At 51.8% G+C, this 1,335-nt stretch overlaps 1 protein-coding gene across 1 annotated transcript; it reads left to right on the top strand.

Annotated features, from left to right (window-relative positions):
• The first annotated feature begins 352 nt into the window (after window positions 1-352).
• Window positions 353-682, top strand: LOC136479604 (uncharacterized). The gene has a single exon (XM_066477414.1). The coding sequence runs from the start codon at window positions 353-355 to the stop codon at window positions 680-682; it is 330 nt and encodes a 109-aa protein (XP_066333511.1).
• Window positions 683-1,335: the final 653 nt, after the last annotated feature.

Here is a 1,335-nt window from a genome sequence, read left to right as displayed (position 1 = left end):
ACCTCTTATGGTTTCATCAATTCATCAAAACCAAACTAGAGCTTTCAACTAGTCCGATTTACAAAACACCGACAAATGGGCACTTTGAAATACTAGTGGAGTCCATATAGTTAACGATAATGTTGGGTTAGGACTTCCGTCCCATTTGTCTGGATGCCTCCTTGCCGGGTCTATGGACGAGCGGCCCAGGCAACCATAGGGTCCGTCCTGTGACTCTCGTCTAGACATTCCAACGGCCTGACTCTTCTATTTTGGATTGTTCCGCCGCCCCCACACGTCTCTCTTGTTCCTCTCCGCCCTCTAGGCCTCCATAGCTCTACCCCTAGTCTCTGACCTGCACAACAAACCCACGATGGTGTGCTGCCTCCTCGCTGTCCTCCTCGTGGCGTCGCTCCTGCTCCCACTCGCTCGCTCAGACTCCACCTCGTCACCGCCCGCCACCACCACGTATGACGAGCACCGCCTCCGGGGCTTCTCGCGCGGCCTGCTCTCGGCCAATGCATGTGCCTGCATGCTCCACGCCGGCTTCGAGTACTTCACCGTCGACCTCCGCTCTAGCTGCCGCATCATGCTGCCCGTGTGGAGCTACCTCGCCGCCTTCAGCGACCGCCTCACGGGCTCCCTCGATGACAGCCACATCTTAGGCCTCGACGACATCCGCGTCAGGGCCTTCTTCTACTAGTGGTCCATCACGGGCACCGGCGACCTCCTTTCACTCTGTGGCATCGAGCTCCGCATCGGCATCAAGCTCCACAACGACGAGCTCCATTCGTCAAAGCAGCAAGATGGCATTGCGCTGAAAGCGCATGTTGCATGCGTATATTTCAAGTGTTTTAGTTGTTTCAGATTATGTTGCAAAGATTTCGTACGGATATTGCAAAAGTAGATCGGGATGTTGCAATGGCTGCACACTTACGTTGCAAACGTTTGTTTCTAATGTTTCATCTGTTTTTTCAGACGTATGTTGCAAGTATGTTTATCTGGATGTTGCATATGTTTCACACATATGTTACAAGTATTGTATCTGGACGTTGTGTATGTGTTGTAATAGTTTTCAAGTGTTTCATGTGTTTTTTTTCAAGTGTTTTAGGCGCATGTTTCCAATGTTTTATCTATCTTCATACGTATGTTGCAAGTATTGTATCTGGATGTTTCAAAAGTTGATCGTGTATTGCATCTCTCTCCTCGCCTTCTGCTGCCTCACCTCGGTGTCTCCTTCTCTTCTCGATGCTGGTGATGTTCGGACGACGTGAGCCCGCTTGGGGTCGTTCGAGCGAGCAGGGCATGCAGCATGGAGCAGGCACGGGTAGCGGGGAGCAGTGTCCGGACGCAGAC

The sequence above is a fragment of the Miscanthus floridulus genome, chromosome 9 (genome assembly GCF_019320115.1).
Source record: "Miscanthus floridulus cultivar M001 chromosome 9, ASM1932011v1, whole genome shotgun sequence".
In the NCBI taxonomy this organism is placed as follows: Eukaryota; Viridiplantae; Streptophyta; class Magnoliopsida; order Poales; family Poaceae; genus Miscanthus; species Miscanthus floridulus.
The sequence above is the reverse complement of the archived record's forward strand: the minus strand, read 5'-3'. Positions and strand labels throughout refer to the sequence as shown.